A 26,086-nucleotide genomic window follows, 5' to 3' on the forward strand; every position below is an offset into this window, starting at 1 on the left:
TGCACTTTGTGTCCAAGAATTTAGTTCCATTTTTCCAACGGAGTTACCAATATAAAGTCTAAAGAAAGTTCAAAAAGAGCAAAAAGCAAAGTACAAAAAGCAGTCTTTCCGGAGCTTTGATTTAGTGCCTCTGGGCTGATAAAAAGTTCAAGAATATGCAATAAGTTCATACAGACAAGTCTCTGTAGGTACTGGGCTTAAACGTTGCAGAATGATAACAATGACTATAGTTTTATAGTTGGTAATCCGCATACCTGGCCGGTAATTGACCCCGGGTACTATGCTGTGATCTACGTAATAGTGGTGTCTCTTCATGTGGTGTTCTACTGTCTACTGCGGATGTAGTATCTGCCCGCTCTGCTAAAGATAATTCCATGACTATGGAGTTGGCAAGTCCACCGTGAATGGGATTACTCTGATCAGGAATCTGTTCTTCCTGGCCTGGAACCTCCTGTAGTACGGGGTCAGCCTCTTCCTGTCTTGGGACTTCTGGTATTGGGTTCGGTGTTGGGTAAAAGGCCACCATGGGAACCACTACTGCACCATGGTATGTTAGTAGGGTTTTGGGAAAGTCTCCTATACAGGTGTGATACATTTCCTCTTCTTTTTCTTTTACTGGTTAAACCTGTATGGGTTGAATAACTTCTGGTTCTGGCTGGACAAATTCTGGCTCTTTCAATGCTTCCGGACACAATTTAAGATTGTCTCTTGACACTAAAACAGATGTTAAGCCTCCGTTTTTGCTAATGAGACACATTTTAGGATTATCCATTCTTGTTGGTAAAACTGTGTAGGGTACGGCTTCCCACTGATTGTCTAGTTTATTGGTTCGACGATTTCTCTTGAGCACTTGGTCACCCGGTGTTAATGGGGTCGCTAGAGCATTCTGGTTGAAAGTTCGCTCTTGTCTTTCTCTAGTTTGCTGAAGGCTTCTTTCCACACTCTCTTGCACTTGGCGATACTGCTTTTGCCGTATGATATCCCAATTGGAGTCTTGAACTTCTGCGTCTGGTTTCAGAATTCCCATTTCTAGATCGATTGGTAATTGGCCGGGTCTTGCACGCATAAGGTAAGCTGGGGTGCAGTTGGTGGAGCTCACCGGGACATGATTATACAGATCCACCAAGTCAGGCAATTTCTCTGGCCATTGATTCCTTTCTGTCTCAGGTAAAGTCTTTAGTAGGTCTATTACAATATGGTTCATCTTCTCGCATAAGCCGTTTGTTTGTGGATGATAGGCCGTCGTCCGGATCTTTTTGCAACCATACATATTACAGAATTCTCTGAAGATCTCTGATTCAAAGGCTGTACCTTGGTCGGTGAGAACCTGTTCCGGATATCCATGGGGTCTACAAAAGTACGTTTGGAACGCTTTGGCTGCTGTTTTTGCTGTCAGATCTTTTACGGGTACTACTACCAAGAAGCGTGAATAATGGTCCACGATGGTCAAGGCATAGACATAGCCGGACCGGCTTGGTGTCAACTTCACGTGGTCCATGGCTACAAGTTCAAGTGGTTGTTTGGTGATTATGGGCTGCAGTGGTGCTCTTTGGTTCTTTTGATCGTTTCTTCTGAGGTTGCACGGGCCACAGTTTCTGCACCACTGTTCGATTGATTTTCTCATCCCGACCCAATAAAATCTTTCTCTTAGAAGTACTTCTAACTTTTTCCAACCGAAGTGACCAGCACCATTATGGTAAGCTTCGAGGACCATCTTCACATCTTGTTTAGGCACGATAATCTGCCAAACCAATTCATGTGTTTTCGGATTGGTGTACCTTCTACAGAGCTTCCCTTGATACAGGAACATTTTGCCTCTCTCTTTCCAGAGTTGATGCATCTCTTCTGGGGCATCCTCATCGGGATATGCACTTTGCTCAGTCAGCAGTTCCTTCACCAACTTCACAGCCGGATTGCTGTCTTAGGTGTCAGCCCATCTATGGTGTGCTAACGGATTAAAATTCACCTCTTGTTGTTTCTGATAGGTACTTGACTGATGATGTTTTGCCTTGGGATGATGGAAGGCTGGTAGTTCAATTTCTTCAAGCTCCCCCGTTTCTTCTTCTACATCTCTCAAGTGTGGCATCCGGGATAGCGCATCGGCATTTCCATTCTTGCGACCTGCTCGATACTTGATTATGAAGTTGTAATTAGATAACCGGGCTATCCATCGCTGTTCTAACGCACCTAATTTGGCTGTGTCCAGATGGGTCAACGGATTGTTGTCAGTATAGACAATAAATTCTGCAGCGGCCAGATAGTGTTTGAAACGTTCAGTCACAGCCCAAACTACTGCCAGTAGTTCCAATTTGAAGGAGCTGTAATTTTCTGAATTTCTTTCAGTTGGCCGGAGCTTTCTACTTGCAAAGGCGATGACTTTCTCCCGACCTTCTTGCTTTTGTGACAGCACCGCTCCTAGTCCCACATTACTGGCATCGGTGTAGAGGATGAAAGGTTGATGGTAATCTGGGTATGCCAGAACCTCTTCTCCGGTTAGTGCCTTCTTTAATTGTTCAAAGGAGTCTTCCCTTTCGTCGTTCCACTGAAAAGGAGGGTTTCGGTTTGAAGGTTTCTTCGTCTGCCCTACCAAGGCGTCTTGCAAGGGTGCTGCCAACTTGGTAAATCCTTTTATAAATCTGCGATAGTAACCCACCAATCCCAGGAATTGCCTCACTTCTTTTGCGTTGGTAGGTCTTGGCCAATCCCTTATGGCGCTTATTTTCTCGGGATCCGGTGCTACTCCCTCCGAACTCACGATGTGTCCCAGGTACTGTACCTTTGGCTTGAGAAGGTGACATTTGGATGGCTTGATTTTCATGCCATACCTGGATAAGGCTTCGAACACTTCTGCCAGGTCTTTTAAGTGTTGTTCGTAAGTCTTTGAGTAGACGATCACATCATCTAGGTACAGGAGGACGGTCTCGAAGTTCTTGTGTCCGAGGCAGCATTCCATCAGCCGCTGGAAGGTACCGGATGCGTTGCAGAGTCCGAATGGCATGCGATTAAATTCACATAGACCCATTGGTGTGGTGAATGCCGTCTTTTCCTTATCTCTCTCAGCCACAGGGACTTGCCAATACCCGCTTGTTAAGTCTAAGGTGGAAAAATAATTAGCAGATTTCAAAGCAGTCAAGGACTCTTCTATCCTAGGCAAGGGGTAGGCGTCTTTATGGGTGATGTTATTAATCCGCCGGTAGTCTACGCACATTCTCATGGTTCCGTCCTTTTTTTTGACAATCACTAGAGGGGCCGCCCAGGGGCTACAGCTGTCTCTTATTACCCCGGCCTGTTTCATCTCCCTCAGCATATCTTTTGCACATTGATAGTGAGCGGGCGGTATGGGTCTATATCTTTCTTTTATTGGGGGATGGTCACCGGTGGGGATTGTGTGTTCTACCCCTTCTATCCGTCCGAAGTCCAATGGGTGTTTACTGAAGACTTGTTCATATTCCGTCACTAGCCTATACACCCCTTGTTTTTGATGGGTAGGTGTTGAATTTATGCCCACGTGTAGCCGTTGGCACCAATCCTCCAATTCTCCATCTGAGCCGTTGACTTCCACCTGACAGGTTGGTTCTAAGGGCTCAATGGTTGTGATGGCATTGTTGTCAACAGTATATAGCTTTGCCACTGTAGCATACCTTGGCAAAGTGACCTCTTCCTCTCCACAGTTCAAAAGTCGTACCGGCACTCGTCCCCGGTGTACCTCGACTACCCCTCGTGCTGTGAGTATAGTGGGCCTGCTGTCGGTGTACACTGGTTCTATTAAGGCTTGATAATCTCGTCCCTTAGTAGCAATGGCTGCTCTACACCATACCAGCATTTCTGTTTTTGGTGGGATTACAATAGACGTTGGATCACTTACCCTCACACTGCCGATTTCTCCTCCTGCAACTTCTACCTGTTGCCTTAACATCAATACTTTTATTTCCCTCCGGAGAACTCTCTGCTTGTAGGATTGGGCAGTTTCAGCAATTTGCTGTAAGACAGAAATAACTTCGGCAAAGCAGTTCTCTAACACATTCATTCCTATCAATACAGTTGGTTCACAGTTCCGCCGGTCAACATCAACAACAATTATACCCTGTTTCTTCAATTCTACTTTACCAATCTTTATGGTCATTTAGTTTCGGTACCAACTTACCATTACTGGCCCATATATCTAGTTCAACATCAGAGGGCCCTTTATCAATATCTGCATCAGCCCAGTACCTCTTATAAAGGATATACGGTATAGATGAAATCTGGGAACCTGTGTCCAGCAAAGCGTTGAGGGGAATTCCGTCCAGCACGATAGGGATAATGGGTCGTCCTCCGATGTACCTGTCGTGCCAGGGTGTTGGGCCTTGAAAGTTCATTCCTGTGAAGCGGCCCGCATTCCCAGGGGATTCCCGTTTAAATCACAATCTCGTGCAAAGTGGCCTGGCTGCTGGCAACAGCGGCAAATGGGCTGTCCATCCGGTTGGTAGCGGTCGCGGGGTCGTCCTCTCCATGTCAGGTATTTTTGGGGTCTCATCCATGGAACATCCTCTCTACGGTTTGCCAACTCCATCTTGGGTCCTTTCATCTCCTGCATGGTTTTAGCCATTGAAGCAACAACATCAGTTAAAGAGTCAAGCTTTTGTTGAAGAGCCTCATTAGTACTGGGCTCCAGGGGCTTAGCAATGGCCCCGGACATAGCTGATGTCACTTGCACTCCCTGTTGTTGAGGTGCCTCTGCCATGGGTTGCACAGGATCCTGATCCCGAGGTGCCTCTGCCAGCTGGAGACGTATAGCGCTCTCCTTTAATTGGGCAAATGTCAATTCAGGGTTCTTAAAAACAAGCATACTCACATGCCCCCGGTGAGAAGGGGTGTAGAGTCCCTCAATAAATTGATCTCTTAGCAGTTTATCCGCTCCGGTGTTAAAAATGGGTTCAGCCAGTGTAAGTGATTTAAGGGCTTCCTGCAGGTTTAAGGCAAAGTCTCTCACGCCCTCATTAGCTTTTTGTTTGCAATTAAAGAATCGTACTTTAGCTTTGCTGCCGGCAGTGATTTCAAATGTAGCTTTTAATCCAGCAAATATGCGTTCAACAGTGCCTTTTAGATCAGCTGCCCATGCTGTGACTTCTCGCTTAGCATGGCCACTTAACTGCATCATCAGGAGACTAACACGCTGAACTTCACCCATGGGGAACATGTCAAAATGGGCCAGCATCTTTTCTCTGAAATCGTCAAGGGTATTAGGCTCACCTTCATACATTGGAAGCCACGGGCCACCCGGGGTATATGGCATCAGCACCGGCATGATGGGCGCCACTCCTTGCACCGCTGCGCTACCGGACTCGCTATCGACACTCTGTCTTTCAGCTGCATTAGCGTCGCCGGGTGCTGCGGCGTCTCCGTGCTGCGACATACTGTGCTCCCTTAGTTAATCCGGACCCTTCCGGTCCTCCGCTTCCATCGGGATAGTGTAGATTCATTCCGCTGTGCAGCAGGATTGGTTTTTCCCCTTGCTCTGACGTCAGAGCGCTCAGCTTGGTGCCGCCCACAATGACACGCCCCCTGCTGCTCCCGCCCGCCGCACGCTCTGTAATGGCGGATTCTGAAGTTTTTCAGTCAGACTGGGGCTCAGGTAATGGCGTAGCTCAATTAACAGTCTCGTGCCTAACGGTTATGAGGTGATGGCGGCCATCTTTACTCCATTATAACCAATGGGGAAAACTCACTTTCAATAGTTTTTAATGGGAAATGGAATTTTCTTTAATAAAGTCAATTTTCAAGATTTTTCATCCAAGTTTTCACAGTTTTGGGCTCCAATCACGGCACACAATACCCGGTATACGGGCTGGCTGAATCCTGTTCGTGACGCCAATTGTGACGCCCAGGAGACCGGGGTACCCAGCACCGGACCAATGGGGTCTGTCTCTTGAGGGGTATGTCACGGGTGGCTTGACCCGGTGCTGTGGCCTCAGGCAATGCACAGTGTAAGGGGTATCATGAAGGAACAGGCACTTACTTGATCAGCAGCAGGTTCTCCCAGCGGTGATGATCCTGATCCTGGATAGATAGCTATTGTCCAAATGAAAGTCTGAGGCACTGAAACGTTTAACCAGTTTACTTCAACATAAAGGGATTTACAACCAGTCCCATCACCGGAGTCTGTATGGGAACTCTGAGTTACTTTGACCCTGCCGGGGTCTTCGCCTCTTATTGTACGCAGTTTCTGTGTGGCCCTGCTGCTGTATGTGAACTGGCTGCCGGCCCAATCTGTCCCCTCCGGGTCCTGGTTCGACGGGCAACCCGAGTCCTTTTATCGGCTTACCCCCTCCAGGAGTACCGCTGAACTCTGTGTCTGTTGCTGCGTCCGGCCCTAGTGAAGCTGATATCACCTCACGTTTTTCCGGTTGCTGTATTATATATAATGAATACAGCCACGGATCCGGTATCCGTCTTTGCGCCTGTTCTGGGTAGTGATTAATGCTACCCGGTTCTCACAATGTCCTTTTTCTCTGTCCCTTTTCTCCTCAGGCCGGTGATTTGGGCCTGGAAACCGTCATAGGGCTGTTAGAAATTCAGCTGTATGACCTCTCACTTTCAGCTCCTTAGCCCAACTGCCAGTTCTTCTCTCAGACCAGAATGGATCAAGGGGAGTCTCTGGAGCTCCCCCTTCTGGCCGGAGGTGGTAGTGCAGTCTTGCTATTTTAGTATTTGTATTTAGTGTCAGTAACTGTTTTTGTGGCAAATACCCCTAGGGGTGCCACATCTGCAACTCCAGTGAAACCAACCAGACTTAGAAAACACAGACACAGTCTAATCTGGGCAAAAGAAAAACAAACGAACAGTACTGCACTGCATGTGTGCCACAGGAAAAGAAACAGACACTTATCTTTGCTGAACTGGCAGATAAGCAGGAGAGGCCAGGCAGAGATCCAACACTTCCAAAGAAACATTGACAACTGGCAAGGGCTAAAGGATTCAGCACACCTAAATATCCCAGTCAGAACTGTAATTATCCGATACACCTGGCCAGGACTGCGAGTCAGAGACAACAGCATTCCCACCAACAACCACTGGAGGGAACCCAAGAGCAGAATTCACAACAATCCACTACTTCGTACGTGAGACTACCATCATTTTATAGACAATCAACTTGTCTACCTAATAAATTAATTTGATTATATAGCATATGATTAGTTATGCAGATTTTTGTTATGTCACTGCATTGTTACATTACAGTTTTGCTCCCTAAAGAGAGAACCTGTCAGCAGGATTTTGCTAAGTATACTACAGATATTGTCATGTTGCCACTGTTATACTGATTAAAATGATACCTGGGGTGAAGAAATCCATCTTGTGGTTCTTGTGTGATCAGTGTTAGAAGTTTTCAGTTAATGAGATGCTTGTGCTCCGGGGCGGGACTGTAGGCAGAATCTTATATTTCTGCTCTAGCCTGGAGAAACCAAGGAAAGACCTACCCCGAAGCACAAACATGTTCCTCATCATAGAAATATATAGTATAGTAAAAATCAGTTAGTGAGTTACTCAGTTACTGAGTTTGCATCAAAGAAAATAATGTAAAAGTATGTGATATGTCAGGAAGGAGTTAAAAAAGCTGAAAAGCATTGCCCACGTACACGTGGGCAACGGCCAACTGATCATGGGGGAAGATGTCAATCAGGAATGTCCGATTTCGGACTGCCGATCGCTTAACCCCTTAATCCCATATGACGTACTATCCCGTTGAGGTGGGGTGGGCTTTAATTCCCACCGACGGGATAGTACGTCATAGGCGATCGGCCACGCTCACGGGGGGAGCGCGGCCGATCGCGGCCGGGTGTCAGCTGCCTATCGCAGCTGACATCCGGCACTATGTGCCAGGAGCGGTCACGGACCGCTCCCGACACATTAACCCCCGGAACACCGCGATCAAACATGATCGCGATGTGCCGGCGGTATAGGGAAGCATCGCGCAGGGAGGGGGCTCCCTGCGGGCTTCCCTGAGCCCCCCGCAGCAACGCGATGTGATCGCGTTGCTGCGAGGGTCTCCTACCTCCTTCCTCCTTGCTGGACCCGGATCCAAGATGGCCGCGGCATCTGGGTCCTGCAGGGAGGGAGGTGGCTTACCAAGTGCCTGCTCAGAGCAGGCACTTGGTAACGCTGCACTGCTCTCAGACAGATCGGTGATCTGTCAGAGTGCTGTGCAAACTGGCAGATCACCGATCTGTACTGTCCCCCCTGGGACAAAGTAAAAAAGTAAAAAATTTTTTTTCCAAATGTGTAAAAAAAATAAAAAAAAATATTCCTAAATAATGAAAAAAAAAATTATTATTCCCATAAATACATTTCTTTATCTAAATAATAAAAAAAAATTAATAAAAGTACACATATTTAGTATCGCCGCGTCCTTAACGACCCGACCTATAAAACTGGCCCACTAGTTAACCCCTTCAGTAAACACCGTAAGAAAAAAAAAAAACGAGGCAAAAAACAACGCTTTATTATCATACTGCCGAGCCAAAAGTGGAATAACACGCGATCAAAAAGACAGATATAAATAACCGTGGTACTGCTGAAAGCGTCATCTTGTCCCGCAAAAAACGAGCCACCATACAGCATCATCAGCGAAAAAATAAAAAAGTTATAGTCCTGAGAATAAAGCGATGCAAAAATAATTATTTTTTCTATAAAATAGTTTTTATCGTATAAAAGCGCCAAAGCATAAAAAAATGATTTAACCCCTTAGCGACCGCCGATACGCCTTTTAATGGCGGCCGCTAAGGGTACTTAAACCACAGGCTGTGGAAAAAGTGATTAGCGCCCCCCAGATTCGGATTTTCTCCGGGGTCTCGGCTGCCGGAGGTAGCCGAGATCCCAGAGAACATGATTCGGGGGGTTTTTTCCCCACCCCGCATTTGCGATCGCCGGTAATTAACCGTTTACCGGCGATCGCAAAAAACAAACAAACCGCGATCTCTTTTTAATTTTTCTGTCCTCCGATGTGATCGCACATCGGAGGACAGAGAAAAGGGGTCCCAGATAGCCCCCCGATACTCACCTATCTCCCCCGGTGCTCCTCGTGGCTCCCGGTGGGCGCCGCCATCTTCAAAATGGCGGGCGCATGCGCAGTGCACCCGCCGTCGGCACCGGGGGAATCTTTGGGGTCGGTTTTACCGCAAAAAAAAAAAAAGAAAAAGCTAAGTGTAATTCTCTGTCCTCTGATGTGATCGCACATCAGAGGATCAGAGGACAGAGAAATAGGGGGATTCGGGGACCCTAGCATACTCACCTGTGTCCCTGGGTCCTCCTGCTGCTCCTCCTGGCTGCCGGGGAAAAGAAAATGGCGGGTGCATGCGCAGTGCGCCCGCCATCTGTCTCCATCTGCTGGCCGGCAGGAGAACAGCAGTTGGGGCTAAAATTAGGGTTAGGGGTAGGGTTAGGGGTAGGGTTAGGGTTAGGGGTAGGGTTAGGGTTACGGCTAGGGTTAGGGTTAGGGTTAGGGGTAGGGTTAGGGGTAGGGTTAGGGCTAGGGGTAGGGTTAGGGCTAGGGCTAGGGTTAGGGCTAGGGCTAAATTTAGGATTAGGGTTGGGGCTAAATTTAGGGTTAGGCTTCTTTCACACTTACGTCGGTACGGGGCCGTCGCAATGCGTCGGCCCGACCATGGACGGACATACCGCCGGTTCAACCGGTGCAGCTGCACCGGGGCCCGGAGGCTCTGGGGGGCCGCTGCAGGGCGGCCAGGGACGCTGCTACGATTTGGCGATTTGACTATTTGAGCCCTTTGGCTCAGGTGGCAGAAGAGAGAGGGCGGCAGACTACTGGATTTGCGCTGCTAGTTTTTTTTTTTTTTCATAAAACTCCGGGGTCAAGTGCCCGCCCCCCCTCCTCCCTCCCTCCTTCCCGCCCCCCCCTCCTCCCTCCCTCCTTCCCGCCCCCCCCCCCTCCTCCCTCCCTCCCTGAAGACGTAATACTCACCTTCCTCCAGCGGTGGCTGCAACTGCGTCTCAGCGCCGGCAGCGCGTCCTGTCTTCAGCGGTCACATGGTACCGCTCATTTAAGGTCATGAATATGCGCATATTCATGACCTTAATTAGCGCTATCATGTGACCGCTGAAGACAGGAAGGAAGACGCTGCAGAAGAGATGCCAGGAAGGAAGTTCTGTTCTGTACTGCGCGGTGAGAGGTAAGTATGACAGGAAAAAAGGATGGGGAGCCATGCACACACAGGGGAGAAGGATGGGGGAGCCATGCACACAGGGAAAAAGGATGGGGAGGCATGCACACAGGGGAGAAGGATGGGGAGCCATGCACACAGGGAAAAAGGATGGGGAGCCATGCACACAGGGGAGAAGGATGGGGGAGCCATGCACACAGGGGAGAAGGATGGGGGAGCCATGCACGCAGGGTGGGAGGATAGGGGAGGCATGCACGCAGGGGAGAAGGATGGGGAGCCGTGAACGCAAGGGAGAAAGATGGCGAGCCGTGAACGCAGGGAAGAAGGATGGGGGAGCCGTGAACGCAGGGGAGAAGGATGGGGGAGCCGTGAACGCAGGGGAGAAGGATGGGGGAGCCCAGCATGCAGGGGAGAAGGATGGGGGAGCCATGCACGCAGGGTGGTAGGATAGGAGAGGCATGCACGCAGGGGAGAAGGATGGGGAGCCGTGAACGCAAGGGAGAAAGATGGGGAGCCGTGAACGCAGGGAAGAAGGATGGGGGAGCCGTGAACGCAGGGGAGAAGGATGGGGGAGCCGTGAACGCAGGGGAGAAGGATGGGGGAGCCCAGCACGCAGGGGAGAAGGATGGGGGAGCCATGCACGCAGGGCGGGAGGATAGGGGAGGCATGCACGCAGGGGAAAAGGATGGGGGAGCCGTGAACGCAGGGGAGAAGGATGGGGGAGCCATGAACGCAGGGGAGAAGGATGGGGGAGCCGTGAACGCAGGGGAGAAGGATGGGGGAGCTGTGAACGCAGGAGAGAAGGATGGGGGAGCCCAGCACGCAGGGGAGAAGAATGGGGGAGCCGTGAATGCAGGGGAGAAGGATGGGGGAGCTGTGAACGCAGGGGAGAAGGATGGGGGAGCTGTGAACGCAGGGGAGAAGGATGGGGGAGCCGTGAACGCAGGGGAGAAGGATGGGGGAGCCCAGCACGCAGGGGAGAAGGATGGGGGAGCCATGCACGCAGGGCGGGAGGATAGGGGAGGCATGCATGCAGGGGAGAAGGATGGGGGAGCCGTGAACGCAGGGGAGAAGGATGGGGGAGCCGTGAATGCAGGGGAGAAGGATGGGGGAGCCGTGAACGCAGAGGAGAAGGATGGGGGAGCCCAGCACGCAGGGGAGAAGGATGGGGGAGCCGTGAACGCAGGGGAGAAGGATGGGGGAGCCCAGCACGCAGGGGAGAAGGATGGGGGAGCTGTGAACGCAGGGGAGAAGGATGGGGGAGCCGTGAACGCAGGGGAGAAGGATGGGGGAGCCATGCACACAGGGTGGGAGGATGGAGTATAAATATGGAGTATAAATACTAGGCCCTATAGGGGGGACACAGTGTGAGAGGACAGTGTGAAGATGGGGCCGGTATAGAAAGGAGAGGTCAGTGTGAAGAGCATATACCATAAGAGGGACAGTGTGGGGGTCATATTTTGTGCAGACAATATAGTGAGGGGCAATTTTTTATTCCGGAGCATTATAATGACACTTGTATCTTTAAGGGCGTCATGTGGAGACTTTCTGCAAAAGAGCAGAAAAGATGGAAGTCTGCAGAGACGCTGTGGCTGAGAAAACTCATCATGGGGTCTGGACAAGATGAAGAAAAGAAGAACGGCTCCAGAGTCAACGCCATCTATAAGGTACCTGGATGTAAATGTTATTTGTGATACTAACTAATTCTCATGTTTTTATTTATGTTAGGAGATTTAAAGGGGTTGTCCAGGTTTGTAATGAGTCTGCAGTCATTCTTTGTGACTGCAGACTTCTGACTTCTCACAGTGTGCACTGCACGCTGTCAGGATTCTCTTGTGCTGGTGATTTACATACATGCGGTCATGTGCTGACTAGACATGTGTAGCCTCCGTCATTGAAAATGAACTGAGTGAGGCCGGGCACGTCTAGTCGGAATGTGGTCAGAAGTAAACAAATCACATGCTTGTGCTGACATGACCGTCCACCGGCAAGGGAGAATCCTAAAAGTGTGCAGTGCATGCGTTGTGAGAATTCAGAAGCTGCGATCTCAGGATTCAGCTCTGCAGGTTCCAGTAGTCGTCACATGGACACTTCACTCATATGTGATTTTCATACTTATGGTCCTGTGACAACGAGCTTCTCTTCTGCGTCTCTCAGTTTATCACTGAACATTGAGAGCATTAGGGAGAGGAGCTCATGGGCACATGACTGAGTGTACAAATCGCATATGTCCCTGGCGGACGGGGGGCACCAAAATGAATTCTTGTCCCTGGTGCCAGAAACCCTAGATACACCTCTGCTGGTATGCTACTGCGAGCGGCGATTACCGGGTCCGGTGGAGGGATGTGTGTGCACAGGCAGTGAGGCAGGGACTGTGTGGGGGGGGGTCGCCATTTTTCCGTTCGCCTCAGGCAGCAGAGAGGCTAGGTTCACCCCTCAGGGCGGCTAATATAGAGGGCAATCTGGCCAGTCTATCCGGCCCCGAGGCTCCGGGGGCCCCTTGGCCAGATTGCCCTCATGTGCGGCAGGCATGGAGCAATCCCTGCAGCTCCGCTGCCTGCAAGAGAAAATGGCAACGGATCTGCAGGGAATGGATGCTTCCTGCTTCCTTTCTCACACAGCAGCGGCTCAGCTGAATGACATCATCATTCCGCGCTGCGGCTGTGCGAGACAGGAAGCTGCCAGCGTGCAGCTTCAGGATAGGATCCGTGCGCAGAGGTCTTCTTCACGGCTGCTCCTCCTCCCGGCTCGTCCTGTCTGGCACCTTCTCCCTGCACACACTTCCAGCCTGTGCAGAACGGCGTCTGCACACTCATGCCTGGAAGGAAGCTGCAGCTGTGCAGGACCTCAATCACCCCCTGAACAGGAGGTAAAGAACGGTCTGAATGTGATGGATTGTTTGCAGAGTAAAGAGGGGAGGCAGGGGCTGCAGTCAGAGACTAGAAGCAGTGATTTACTGACTGTGACCCCCGGAGCTTTGTGTTCTCTGGTCAGTGCAGGATTTTCATCCACACACAGCAGGGACCAGAGAGCTCAGAACTTGGGAACACAGTCACTAAATCACTGGGTCTATTCTCTGACGGGACTCCAGTCATCACTGCAGTATCAGATCCAGGCTGGGACTGACCCCTGAGCCCATCCCCCAGTGAAGACTTTTTCACATATACTGTATCTATTGCATTAAACACACAGGTACAATACATAGACACATATAAGGGTATGTTTCCACTGTCAGTAAACTCTGCGGATTGGACGCTGTGTACATCCGCAGCATCCAGTCCGCAGCGTCCTGATGTTACAGCATAGTGCATGAGATTTCAAGGAATCCAATGTCCACTATGTATGCATCGGCACCCGCAGCTTCCCTGCAGAGACGGACATGCGGCACATCTTTCTAGACCGTAGCATGTCTATTTATCTTGCGGAGACGCTCAGTCTCCACAAGATAAATATCACAGTCCAATGTATAGGATGCGGTGATTCCGCATGTGTTCAATGAACACATGCGGAAGCATCACTTGTACAAAAGCCGGACCGAGCGGACATGTGCTGCATCCAAAGCGCTGCCGATTCCTGAACGTGGAACCATACCCTTATACATTAATGTATACTATGTCACATATGCAGTAGACACAGGTGTTTATTATACATGGGCATATTCTACAGATTATATATATATATATATATATCTTTGTCGCCTTTAAAGAAGGGGGGGCCCAGACACATTTCCTGCACAGGGGCCCCAAGCTGTCTGTGTCCACCCCTGATCCTGAACATTTCCCCTTTTAAAGACCATTCCCCCTTTTATCAACGGACGCCCCTAGGGCCACGGACCGGGTCAGCCACCGTGACATCCCCCTTGAGAACCGAAGGGCTCGGCTCCAAGTACCCCACTGCCCTACCGGGGGCGATCCATATTCATTTAAAATACAGAACTATACAAAATAATTATAGCAAAAGGCATGATTTAAAAGAATTTCTTTAGCCCTGTGTAAACTGAGAACAATCACTGCAGAATTCTAAGGGTATGTGCACATAACATCTTTTTCAGGCAGATATCCACCTGAAAAAGATCAGAAAAGGCTAAAAAGAATAAACATAGGCAATTCTATGTAAAATCAATTTATTGTACATATGTTCTGTCTTTTAAGCGTGTTTTAAAGGGAACCTGTCAGGTTTTTGTTATGTATTCTGAGGTCAGCAGGAGATAGAGGCTGAAACACAGATTTTAACAATGTCACTTTTCAGGCTGTGTGCTGCTGTTTACTTACAATTAAGGTCTTATCATCTTGTGATTATCATTTCCCAAACTACAGCAGCTAGAGCAGCACATGCATGCTATTCCGACTCCGCCCCCTCCTGTGATAAGCAGCTCACTGTCAATAGACAATGTAAAAAGAAAACTGTGTGGATGGTGGCGTGGAACAGTCAGAGGAAAAGTATAATAGAGACACATCACCACTTCTGTATATAAATATAAATATCACCCACACATGGTTTTGGCTTACAAATTCTGAGGTAAAAAACTAATCGAAGACTAAAGGTGTGAATGTGGCCTTAGAATTCGGGATTTTGAAGTGCTTGTCTAAAATGTGCACAGGGCTGAAAAACCTTTTTAAAAGTAATTTATGATCATTATTATCCACTAGATGGTGGCCCGATTCTAACGCATCGGGTATTCTAGAATATGTATGGATGTATGCATGTGTATATACTGTAGCAGCCACATAGTATATAGCACAGGCCACGTAGTATATAGGAGCCATGTAGTATATAGCAGTCAAATACTACATAATATATAGCACAGCCCACGCAGTATATAACACAGCCCACATAGCATCTAACACTGGCCAGGTAGTATATAGCAGCCACGCGGTATATTACACAGCCCACGTAGTATATAGCAGTGCGGGCACCATATCCCTGTTAAAAAAAATAATTAAAATAAAAAATAGTTATATACTCACCCGCCGAGATCCAATCCAGCGAAGCGCTGGCGAGACCGCTTAGTGTTCTGGGTAATTTCGCAATGCATCTCTGGGAAAGGAAGATGGCGGCAGCCGTGCGCGGCTCGGCTGACTACGGAGGGTGAGTATAGCAGGTTTTTTTTTTTAAATTATTTTTAACATTACATATTTTTACTCTTGATGCTGCATAGGCAGCAGCAATAGTAAAAATTTGGGGACACACAGGGTTAATAGCAGCAGTAGTGGAGTGCGTTACCCGCGGCATAACGCAGTCCGTCACCGCTGGCATTAACCCTGTGTGAGCGGTGACCGGAGGGGAGTATGCGGGCGTCGGGCACTGACTGCAAGGGAGTAGGGAAAGACTAATCGGTCTGTGCCCATCGCAGATTGGTGGCAGCAGCCATGACAGGCAGCTGGCGAGACCAATCCGCGATGCAGGATTTCCGTTACGGAAGTTGCAGACAGACACAGACAGACAGACAGAAGTACCCCTTAGACAATAATATATATAGATTACTTGAATTAAGAACATGTGCACTCCCCTATGTCTGTATTCCAAAAGGCATTTGTCTTTGTGCTTACCTCTTATTTTGCTTTCTTGGGGTGCATTGGATAACCAGGACACAGCACTGCAATATGCTTGAAATGTTATAACTTCATCATTCACAATGGGAATTTGCTGGCATAGCTGAAATAAAGGCAAATATTTATGTCAAGCTGTCTGCATTTTCATTTAACTTTTCCAATTGTATTTTTGATTTAGCCAAATTTACGAATGTGACATTTCTATTTCAGCTGCATACCATACTCTGAAACAAATTTAGTCATGTCTTAAACACATCTCGGCAAATAAGCATCTGAATATTTGGGTTTTCTTCAGTTTCTTTGCACCTCTGTACTCTTTTCAGATTATTAAAGGTGTTATAAAAGAGTATGCCTGAATACCTTTTTTGATCACACTTTATAGATGCAGCCAAGGTCTTTCATTCTGCGAATAGTGCACCTGACATATTGGTTATACTAGAAAATATAATGTTGATGTTTGTTACACCTAGCACATGAATTGTTAGAATGAGGTACAAGACATTGTGAAAGTTCCTCATGGGATATGAAGACTGATATTACTAAAAACAATGTGTGCATTACGTTGTTATATGACACCTTTATTGGCTGGAGAGTAATACAGTAATGAATCTGCAGGACACAGTGAAGCATGGTGGAGGTTTCTTCTAAAATTTCAGTCTGCATTTTATCAAATGGATTTGGTCTGTATTAATTGAGTCCTCAATGCTGAGAAATACAGGCAGATACAGGCAGTGGTTAGCACTACAGCCTTGCAGCGCTCGGGTCCTGGGTTCTAATCCCACCCAGGACAATATCTGCAAAGAGTTTGTATGTTCTCTCCGTGTTTGCGTGGGTTTCCTCCGGGCACTCCGGTTTCCTCCCACATTCCAAAGACATACTGATAGGAATTCTAGATTGTGAGCCCAATCGGGGACAGTGATGATAATGTGTGCAAACTGTAAAGCGCTGCGGAATATGTTAGCGCTATATAAAAATAAAGATTATTATTATTATTATTATTATTATACATCATGCAGTACCATCAGAGAGGCATCTAATTGGCTCCAAATTTATTGTGCAGTAGGTCAAACACCCCAAACATACATTCAGTGTCATTAAAAACAATCTTCATACATTCAATGTCTTTAAGAACAATCTTCAGCATAAAGGAGTAGAAGGAGTCCTGGACGTCATGATCACAGAGCCCTGACCTCAACATTAATGAGTTTGTGTGGGCTTACCTGAAATGATTTTAGCAAGCTTATATTCACAGAAGTTTTGTGGTTAGTTCCCCAAGATGTTTGGAACATCCTCTCTGCTGAGTGCCTTTAAGAACTGTGTGCAAGTGTACTTAGAATAATTCATGCTACTTTGAAGGCAAAAGAGTGTGAAGAGCAGAACAAAAATGATTACCTCAATGAACAAAAATAAAAAAAAAAGAATTTGTGATAAACATTGACCTGTCCATTCAAGGACATTTTAGCTATAGTATGAAATCCTGTTTTTCTTGTCTGTGGAATTGCCTTTGTACTGTTTGTTGTGAAACTGCCGCCCACGAAACTGTTTTCTTTTCTTTTCTTTCTTTCCTGTTTTGTCTCTTTGTTTAAACATGCAAAACTTGTATAACCACTAACAACTATATAAAGAAGGGATAGCACTTTGAAGGCAGGCGTGCTTCAGAGACTTCCCAGTGATACACTATACAAGACGTGTCATGTGTATTATTTCTGGTGATCCCGCACTTCCAAAGGCTGCTCCGACTGAGTGTGATCCCGACATTTCCTGGCGCCCGAACAGGGACCCGAGGTCTGTGTATTCCTTCAAGAACACCGGCAGAATACGAACGAAAAGAGAATCTGGGATAATGGACTGCAGATGAACAAAAACCTGGCCAGGTAAGAGACACTGTTAGATCTCTTATATCTGCCCTGCACTGTCCGTAAGATTTTCTGTGTCGTGTTCTTTAGCGGGTAGTTCTAGTAGAGGAGGATACCTATAGCTCGGGTTCTTGAACTATTTAGGAATTGATCACCTCACGGAGTACGGCATTGAATGAGAGTGAATGTGAATAGAAGGTGTGTGGAAGTTGGGAATAGCCCTATAAGCCGCCCAGGGGGTTGAAACAGAAGAAGTGACTGTCCCACTGGGCAACGTGGTTGCGTCCTTTCGGGGAGACCTCCGCGCCTATGTTCAATCTCTGATCCTGTCTTTGACAAAAACCTGGTGACGGATAAGTGTATGATAGTATGAGCCCAGGACAGATAAATTAGCCTGGGACAAGAATACGTTGTATGTGATAGTATAAGCCCAGGACAGATAAATTAGCCTGGGACAAGATACATTGTATGTTCTTTTTCTTTTTCTGTCTGGTTGCATTTGTGTTGTTTGCTATAGGTGTAGGAATCAGGATTTTCTTACATCAACACAGTTTAAACATCCTAGCTCCTTAGGAAGAAGGTAACGAGGTATTCTCATACCCAAACGCCACCTAGGGCAAGAAAAAGACATCCTAGCTCCTTAGGAAGAAGGTAACGAGGTATTCTCATACCCAAACGCCACCTAGGGCAAGAAAGCTCAGGATAAGAAAATGGGGAATAAGCAAACAAAGTCAGAACCAGAAGAATTAGATATCTATACTATCATAAAGGAGAGAAGTGGTGAAGATGCCACTAAGGGGCTGAAAAAGATTTTTAGTAAGTTTGGAGTTACTAGGGCAGAAGCTTTTAGTAGAAAACTATGGGAAGGAATTCAGGAAAGGAAAAAAGGCATAATCAGAGACAAGAAATGGATAGATCAGATCCAAGCATTGATTGATGTCTCTAGGGTAGCAGAAAATGAGGGATGGACATATAATCAACAGAGTAAAAAGTGGTGTATTAGACCCACAGGCTGTGGAGAAAAACAAAATGTGGAATCTAAAAATACCCCACCCCCATACCTTAACCCACATGCCCCATCTTTTCTCCAAACACCACCTCAAAGTTTAGCCGGACCAGGAGGATGGGTATGTCCGCACTGTGGACAACAAAATCCAGACTGGAGAAATGATTGCCTAGCCTGTGGTACACCTAGACATGGCGCTGTACTTGCCCCTGTTAGGGTAGTACCAAGACCCTTTAGGGAACCTGGTGCTGACGGAGTAATGGGAACTAGATATCACCAAACTCGACAATATTTCCCTTGGTCCCCCGCTGAAGGCATGTCTCTCTTGCATAACGCACCAGATCCCACCCAGTGTCCAGTTAGATTTGCACAATATATACAGCAAATTATGCAGACTCACGCTGGAGTTTGGGCAGATGGAGAAGAATTATGTAGAATGAAAATGACTCCTGGACTCTTCCAGGAGCTATTAGCAAATCTACAGGTACATAGGCCCCAAGCAGGAGATGGTGCCTTACAAACGATAGAATCAGGTACACAATTTGTAGATCACTTAATGCTTTTCATGAGGGAGAGACAGAGGCAGAGAGGAACAACGGGAGTGGTGGCTCAGAAATCTGGACAATCAGTAGACGAATATTATCTAAGTGTAGAAAATAATTTCAGAGATGAAGGCATGGATCTAACCGCTCCAGGAATGATGAGGTTAGTTACAAAAACCTTTATAGATGGATTGTCTCCAAAAGTGAAGGAAAAGCTTAAGGCCGCAACCCCTGATTGGAGAACCTTGGAAGACCCACACCTGGCTAGACAGAAAGCTGTAGGGATAGAAATGGACTTAAGAGAAAATTCTAAGCCAGTAAGAATTGCACAGGCTAATACTGGCTCTGCTAATCAAAAGTTTACTTGTCATTACTGTAAGAAGCCAGGCCATTTCCAAAGGGAATGTAGGAAGAGAAAAGCAGATATAGATTCAGGAACCTTTGTACCCAAAAATAGGATAAATAACCCAGTGCCTGATCAAACAGACAGCTCAGAATGACTGAAAGTTATGCAGGTCTCTCTTCCTTCTAGAAGACCAATAATACAAGTTGAAGTTGAGGGTAAAAATGTACCTTTTCTGATAGATACGGGAGCAACATCCTCCATTTTAAATCAGGACTTTTTACCATATCCTGACAATATATCCTCAAAGGTTACATATGCAGAAGAGTATGATGGTAAAATTCAGGCGTTGCCCTTTACAAAACCTTTAAATGTGAGCTTTGGCCCTAAAACTTTTGTATCCAAATTTTTATTTGCTAAAGGTGCACCTACCTGCTTGTTGGGTACTGATGTCTTAAGTAAAATGCATGCAAACATCCATTTTAGAGAAGATGGCACAGTTATGCTGACCATCCCTGAAGATGCAGAAACTCTGGAACCATATGTTAGAATACAGGCAATGGAGGATTTTCCTGAAATTTACACTCAACAAGCAAAAATTGACTTGTCTCGGGTTCCTGACAGCCTATGGGCAAAAGGAGACACTGATGTAGGATTTTTATCAGTAGCTCCTATACTGTTAGAAACTGCCCCGGGAACCATATTACCTCAGCTTAGGCAATACCCCATCAGCGCCCAGCAAGAACAGGCGATTTCTCAACAAATTCAGGATTATGTGTTACAAGGTGTTTTGGTAGAAATCAGGTCACCCGCCAATACACCCTTATATCCTGTTAAAAAGAAAGTGTCCTCCAAAGAAACTATGGTGAAATATCGCATGGTGCACGACTTACGGGAAATCAATAAGGTTTTGGCACCGGTCACCCCTGTGGTACCGAATCCTCATACCTTACTGTCTCAAATTCCCAGCACTGCTGCATATTTTACGGTAATTGACTTATCAAACGCATTTTTTTCTGTGCCACTACATAAGAACTGTTGGCATTTGTTTGCCTTTACATTCAAGGGTAAACAATTAGCATGGACAAGATTGCCACAAGGTATGGTACACTCACCAACTTTGTACTCTGAAGCAATGCAGACCGTGCTAAAAAATTTCATCCCAGAACCAGGAGTAGTCATTCTACAGTATGTAGATGACTTACTTATTTGTTGCCCTGATGAGCAGACGGCAGTTACCTCAACTGTTAATTTCTTAATTTTCCTAGCGCAAGAAGGCTGTAAAGTAAATAGACAGAAACTCCAGGCTTGTCAACAAACAGTCGTGTTTTTAGGTCACTGCATATCACAGGGCATCAGACACCTCACACCTCAACGTACGGAAGCCATACGTAACATGCTTGAACCCAGGAATCACAAACAGCTGCGTGCTTTCCTAGGTATTGTTTCACACTGTAGACAGTGGATCATACATGCAAGTCAACTCATGCAGCCTTTATATGACTGTATTGCCAACACACCATATTCACTCAGTGAAGAGGCTAAACAGTCATTTTCCTCTTTGAAAACAGCACTGATATCAGCTCCGGCTTTGGTACTCCCAGACTACACTAAACCTTTTCAATTGATGGCAGCTGAGATATCCTCACATGCTACAGGGGTGCTCACACAAAAACATGGAAACAAACAGAGACCTGTGGCATACATATCAGCTCATCTGGACCCTGTAGCTAGAGCCGCACCTTCTTGTGTAAGAGTAGTAGCCGCAATTTCACTGTTATTAGATAAAGCTTCTGAGATTGTTCTTGATCACCCACTTCTAGTTCAGACCACTCCTGATGTACATGGCATTCTTAACCAGGTCCAACCTAAACATATTTCAATGGCCAGACACCTCCGTCTCCAATGTTCCCTACTACTGCCACCCAACATTTCCTTTGCCAGGATTCAGACTCTTAATCTCGCGTCTTTGCTCCCTTTAGAGTCTGAGGGGGGTACCATACCTGAGGAAACTGCAACTGCACTCTCCAACTCCTTTGACCCATCAAAGTCAATGCATGATTGTGTACAATTAATGGAACAAGAGACTCAGGGCTTATGTAATGTACGTGACAAGCCACTCTGTAATGCTACATTTGAACTTTTCATAGATGGCAGTAGATATGCAGATATGAATGGACAATTTCATACAGGTTATGCGGTAGTAACTCAGCATGAAGTGCTGAAAGCAGAACCTCTCCCTGCTAATCAGTCTGCACAAGAAGCAGAACTTACGGCATTAGTTGAAGCTCTAAAAATAGCCAAAGATCAGACAGCAAACATATACACTGATTCTAGATATGCACATGGCATTATTTTCGATTTTGGTGTAATATGGAGAGCCAGAGGTTATATGACTGCTTCAGGCCAACCTGTTAATCATGCCTCCCTCATTAGACAGATTCTGGAGGCAGCACAAGAAACTAAAGAAATAGCGGTGATAAAGGTAGCTGCACATGTGAGACTCGACACCGAGGAAGCCAGGGGTAACGATAAAGCCGATAAGGCAGCAAAACAGGCAGCACGTAAACCCTTACATCATGCCCACACACTAGATAGCTCTGAAGATGATGAGGAAAGATTGAAGGAAGCTCAGAAACAGGTAGACGACGAAGAACGAGGGCAGTGGCAGAAAAAAGGGGCAGAAGATCAGCAAGGATTATGGAAAAAAGGAACTTTGTTGTGTTTACCCAGAGCCTGGTACCCCGCAGTGGCAAGTGACCTCCACCTACCCACGCATGTGTCGGCAAATGGTATGACGCTCAAGGTAAAAGAAAGGTGGTTGGCTCCAGGTTTTGGTAATTTTGCTCGGAACATGTGTGCTGCATGCGCTATATGCCTGGCACACAATCCAGGTCAGGCCATTAAAACCCCAACCAAGCATCATGTAAGACCACTGTATCCCTTTCAAAGACTCCAGATCGACTACATCCAACTTCCTAGGTACAATGGATACGAATATGTGCTTGTGTGTGTGGACATGTTCTCAGGGTGGCCAGAGGCTTATCCAGTTCGTAAAGCCTCAGCAAAAACTACTGCCATTAAAATAGCACATGAACTGATACCCCGTTACGGCATGCCTGAGGTGATCGAGTCAGATAGAGGTACCCATTTTACTGGGGAAATATTCCAGAATGTTATGAAAATGTTGGGAGTAGAAAACCAGTTTCACACTCCATATCATCCACAGAGTTCAGGTAAAGTGGAAAGATTAAATGGGACAATAAAATTAAAAATCCAGAAGGCCATGGCAGAAACAGGAAAGCCTTGGACTGAGTGTCTACCACTTGCCCTGTATTCCATCCGAAACACCCCAAGGGGGAAGGCTAAGCTGTCACCACATGAGATTCTTTTTGGTAGAGCAGCAAATTTGGGTTGTTATTTTCCACAACAACTGATGTTGAATACTGAGACTTTAACTGCTTATGTACAAGAATTACAAAAACGTTTAACTAAAGTGCATTCGCAAGTTTTTGCTTCTCTCCCAGATCCAGAAAATCTCGAAGGAGGCCACAAGTTGGAACCTGGTGATCAAGTCTACGTGAAAAGACACACCAGAAAGACTCTGGAACCGAGATTTGACGGACCATTCCAAGTCCTGTTAACAACTCCAACAGCAGTCAAGCTTGAAGGAAAGGCATCATGGATACATGCAAGCCATTGCAAAAAAGCAGTATAAGACTCATGATATTAATGTTAACCTCAACGGAGGCATGGGAAAGACTGAATTCTCTAGCCCCTTTGAACAATAGATTCGTACAACATCATAGAAAATTAGTGCATGACTTGTTTTTTTGTAATATCACAAAAAGAATGACTAAAATGATCGACAAGGTTTTGAATGGAATATGTCAAAGGGGGGATTGTGAAGAGCAGAACAAAAATGATTACCTCAATGAACAAAAATAAAAAAAAAAGAATTTGTGATAAACATTGACCTGTCCATTCAAGGACATTTTAGCTATAGTATGAAATCCTGTTTTTCTTGTCTGTGGAATTGCCTTTGTACTGTTTGTTGTGAAACTGCCGCCCACGAAACTGTTTTCTTTTCTTTTCTTTCTTTCCTGTTTTGTCTCTTTGTTTAAACATGCAAAACTTGTATAACCACTAACAACTATATAAAGAAGGGATAGCACTTTGAAGGCAGGCGTGCTTCAGAGACTTCCCAGTGATACACTATACAAGACGTGTCTTGTGTATTATTTCTGGTGATCCCCCACTTCCAAAGGCTGCTCCGACTGAGTGTGATCCCGACAAGAGTGACCACAGCAAAACCACAAAATTTTGATTTTGATTTCTTTTTTGTTCATCCACTTTAAATTTTGTTAATTGATAAAGCATCTCTGGTTCCCAGTGTCCAGCATTGGCTGCAGCGCTGACATGACATCAACAGTGTTGAAGCCAACCGCTTTGAGGAGAGCATTCTGTCTACACGGTCAGAGACTGAGAGCTCACTGACCATTTATATTTTGCTACTATGTATAGTAGTAATACACTGATCTCTGCTCTGTTCCTGGCACTTTGTAATGACACACAGCTCTGCAGGAAGATCAGTGAGAGTAGGGTTGTGTGTCAACACGTCTCACACAGGAGAAAAACTGTTGTAAGCTCTTGTGGGGAATGCTCTTTTTGTCCCCTGTATATTGCTGCCTGCTTTTGATTGGTCAATGTCAAACAGAGGAAGATGTACATACCTCTAGAGGTTCTCGGGCCATATGCTGTAATATTTGTAGGTTTCCCAGTGCACAAAGAAACTGAATTTTTGTGGGAGAATTCAGCAAATCTGGCCAATTATCTTGTTTTGGAGCTAAAGAATATTTGTAAATATTGCTCCATGGACTGATTGATAAGATGAGGAGAAATCCAATGAGATTGTAAAATTTTTGGAGAGCATTAAAGTTGTTAACAGTATCATGCAGCCTACTGCAGGAGCAACCCAACTGGCCCTGTGTGTATGTCTAGCCTAATACACATTACAAATAAAGTAACTGATAGAAAATTGGTCTTGCTGAATCCATGATCACCTTAACTATGATAATGTTTTCTATCCCACATAATTAATTACAAAAAGTAAAAAAGAAAATGGAAGCAATGGAAGAATTGCTATTTCGTTTATCTTGTCTTTTAAATCTGTCATGAGTGCCATGTTATGTAACATTTTTAATGGGTTTAAAGAGGTATTTTCTGATTCACACTGTATTCTTTAATCAGGCTTTATTAAAAAGAGGTATTCTGGTTCACAATGCATTCTTGAGCAAACTTTTGTTTAAAACTATTTTGTTGTAGAGCAGACTTTATATAAAAAGGATCTTCTAGTTCATACTACATTTTTAGGGCAAATAGTGTATAAATAGGTCATACTGGTTGAAATGCTATTTTCAGAGATGCTGTTGACGAAAAGCAATTTTCTGGTTGAGACCATATATTTATGTAGATTGCTTATTAAAAAGGATGTTCTAGTTCAGAATGTATTCTCAACACTGACTTAATAAATAACGGTATTTTAGTTTATGCTTTATTCTTGGGGCAATGTGTGAATAAAATGGGTATTTGAATTCAAACTGTATTCTTGTGGCAGATTTGAAAAAAGGGTCTTCTGGTTTTGACTGTATTTTTGAGGCAGCGTTTTGGCAAATTCAACTGAAAAAAAAAACTCATCACTTCGTCCTCCCAGATGAACTTCTGTTTCTTTATTCAAAAATCATGTGTGTAGACAAAATTAAAAGTATCTCAACGTCAATTTTCAGTTGGCTAAGAAACATATACTGTTGTCATATGAGTCTTAAATGTTGATTTTTGATATGTTTGAATGGCTGTTGTTTGCCTCTTAAATCAGCTCTCACAGCTTATTGTCTGCTATTTTTGTAATAGGGTCATTGAGCAATGGATGTTTGATAACATGTTGATTGACCGTTGTGTGGGACCCTGTGGCTTATTGACTTGCAAAAACAAGGAGTAAAAACTATGCAAGCTGATTAAAGGGACTCTGTCACTTGAATTTGGAGGGAACAATCTTCAGCCATAGGGGCGGGTTTTTGGGTGTTTGATTCACCCTTTCCTTACCCGCTGGCTGCATGCTGGCTGCAATATTGGATTGAAGTTCATTCTCTGTCCTCCGTAGTACATGCCTGCACAAGGCAATCTTGCTTTGCGCAGGCGTGTACTATGGAGGACAGAGAATGAACTTCAATCCAATATTGCAGCCAGCATGCAGCTGGTGGGTAAGGAAAGGGTGAATCAAACACCCTAAAACCCCGCCCCTGTGGCTGAAGATTGTTCCCTCCAAATTGAGGTGACAGAGTCCCTTTAAATACTCAAACAATGCAAGTTACTTTCATCACATCTTCCTCTTGACACCTGGATAATGGCTTGAAGAACAACGGTTGTGAAATATATAATGGGGATAGGCCTCTGTAGCAAGAGATCCAGAGAACCAGAGACTCTTTACAAAACCATAGCCAGTAACACTTTACGAGACAGCTCCCAGAACATCATGACTCCATTACGAGGGACACAGATTTGACAATCTACAGGATTGCAGTTTAGGGGACCACAGCATCGGCTGAAATACAGATCTACTCCATTGACCATCAA

At 45.9% G+C, this 26,086-nt stretch overlaps 1 protein-coding gene across 2 annotated transcripts in view; it reads right to left on the reverse strand.

Moving 5' to 3' along the window:
• The window catches only part of LOC138658174 (uncharacterized), a 440,980-nt gene that overhangs the window by 142,295 nt on the left and 272,599 nt on the right, over positions 1-26,086 (reverse strand). For both annotated transcript variants that reach the window (XM_069745697.1, XM_069745698.1), the window contains exon 4: positions 15,704-15,809. In XM_069745697.1, the coding sequence (XP_069601798.1) occupies positions 15,704-15,809 (106 nt within the window). The remainder of the gene's footprint in view (positions 1-15,703; positions 15,810-26,086) is intronic.

The sequence above is a fragment of the Ranitomeya imitator genome, chromosome 1 (assembly GCF_032444005.1).
Source record: "Ranitomeya imitator isolate aRanImi1 chromosome 1, aRanImi1.pri, whole genome shotgun sequence".
Classification (NCBI taxonomy): Eukaryota; Metazoa; Chordata; class Amphibia; order Anura; family Dendrobatidae; genus Ranitomeya; species Ranitomeya imitator.